General features: G+C 58.4%; 1 protein-coding gene across 1 annotated transcript in view; it reads right to left on the reverse strand.

Moving 5' to 3' along the window:
- Stox1 (storkhead box 1) overlaps positions 1–1,138 on the reverse strand; it is a gene marked incomplete at its 5' end in the record, with an annotated part of 43,553 nt that extends 42,415 nt beyond the window's left edge. Inside the window, 1 exon segment of the mRNA XM_005390103.2 lies at positions 1,069–1,138. Coding sequence (XP_005390160.2) covers positions 1,069–1,138 — 70 coding nt within the window.

The following is a 1,138-nucleotide window of genomic DNA, read 5'->3' on the forward strand; positions in this document are numbered from 1 at the left end:
CCGCTGAGCTAAATCCCCAGCCCCTCTTTTTCCCCTTTCTTAAGGAAAGAAAAGTGAGGACAGAGGCGAGGCAGGGACAGATGATATGGGAATGAGCAGCCAAATCTCAGCGGCCCTGGCCTGGGCCGTGGTGACATCACCCTATCTGGACGGATGACACATGGCATCAGGTGCCTCCTGCTGCCTATTCCCTTGCCCTTACAGACTAAAGAAAATGGTTATTTGTTGTTCCTCCTCAGAAGGAGGCAGATTTTATGGGCCGAGATAGAGGGATTCCTCGTGGGAGTCCAAACACAGGGCTGGAACAACTGGTGAACTGTCAACAATACACCATTAACTGGCTCCCCAACCCCACAAAATGCAGACAGAAGGAGGCTGTCACTGGACGCTGCCACTGGGGCCTGAGATCACTGAGCACTGGCAGGGGCGGCGGCTGAGTTTCTCCAACAGAAGCTATGTTATGCCGTCTCCTAACAAAGCGGTTAGTCTGAAGACAGGGAAGGTGGAAACGTCTGTATTCAGCTAAGTGGTCAGGATGTGTCCTGAGCACCGCTTGTTTGTTTTGTTGTGGCAAATATCCCCAACTTTCTCCTAGGTCCTGAACCAAGACCACCATACTACCCAGTAGTACAGCAAGGTATGAAACCACAGTGCGGCACCCACTCCAAGTTTGAGAGACAGAGACAGAGACAGCGAGACAACGACAGGGACGGACAGCGGCGCTGAGAAAGCACTGGTCTGACTCGGCAGACGCTGGTCATCCTCTTGGGGGGGCTATCCTCGGCACCCCACAGCCTCGAAAGGGCCCTGTCTTGTGACCAGCTCCAGTAACCCGAGCAAAGCCTCTCTGCGCAGAGCATGGCTCTCCTTAGGCCAGGCACCTGTGGCTCTTGGGACATTAGAGTAGAGGAGTGGCGGCATCCTGTCTACCCTGGCGTCGGTCCAGCACACCCCGGGGCTGCAGCGCCGGGATCCTAACAGGGAGGCCGGCCTCCTCCGGGCACCATCTGGGCCCCTAGTCCCAGCTCCCGCTCCCCTCGCGGGCGTCCCCCAGCCGGGCGCACTCACCTACAGCCCTGATGCGGAAGCCTCGCGGCGGGCGCAGCGCCCGGCGGCGCCAGGCGTCGCGCAGCACCTG

Source organism: Chinchilla lanigera, unplaced genomic scaffold (assembly GCF_000276665.1).
Source record: "Chinchilla lanigera isolate Chin_1 unplaced genomic scaffold, ChiLan1.0 scaffold00036, whole genome shotgun sequence".
NCBI classification, from domain to species: Eukaryota; Metazoa; Chordata; class Mammalia; order Rodentia; family Chinchillidae; genus Chinchilla; species Chinchilla lanigera.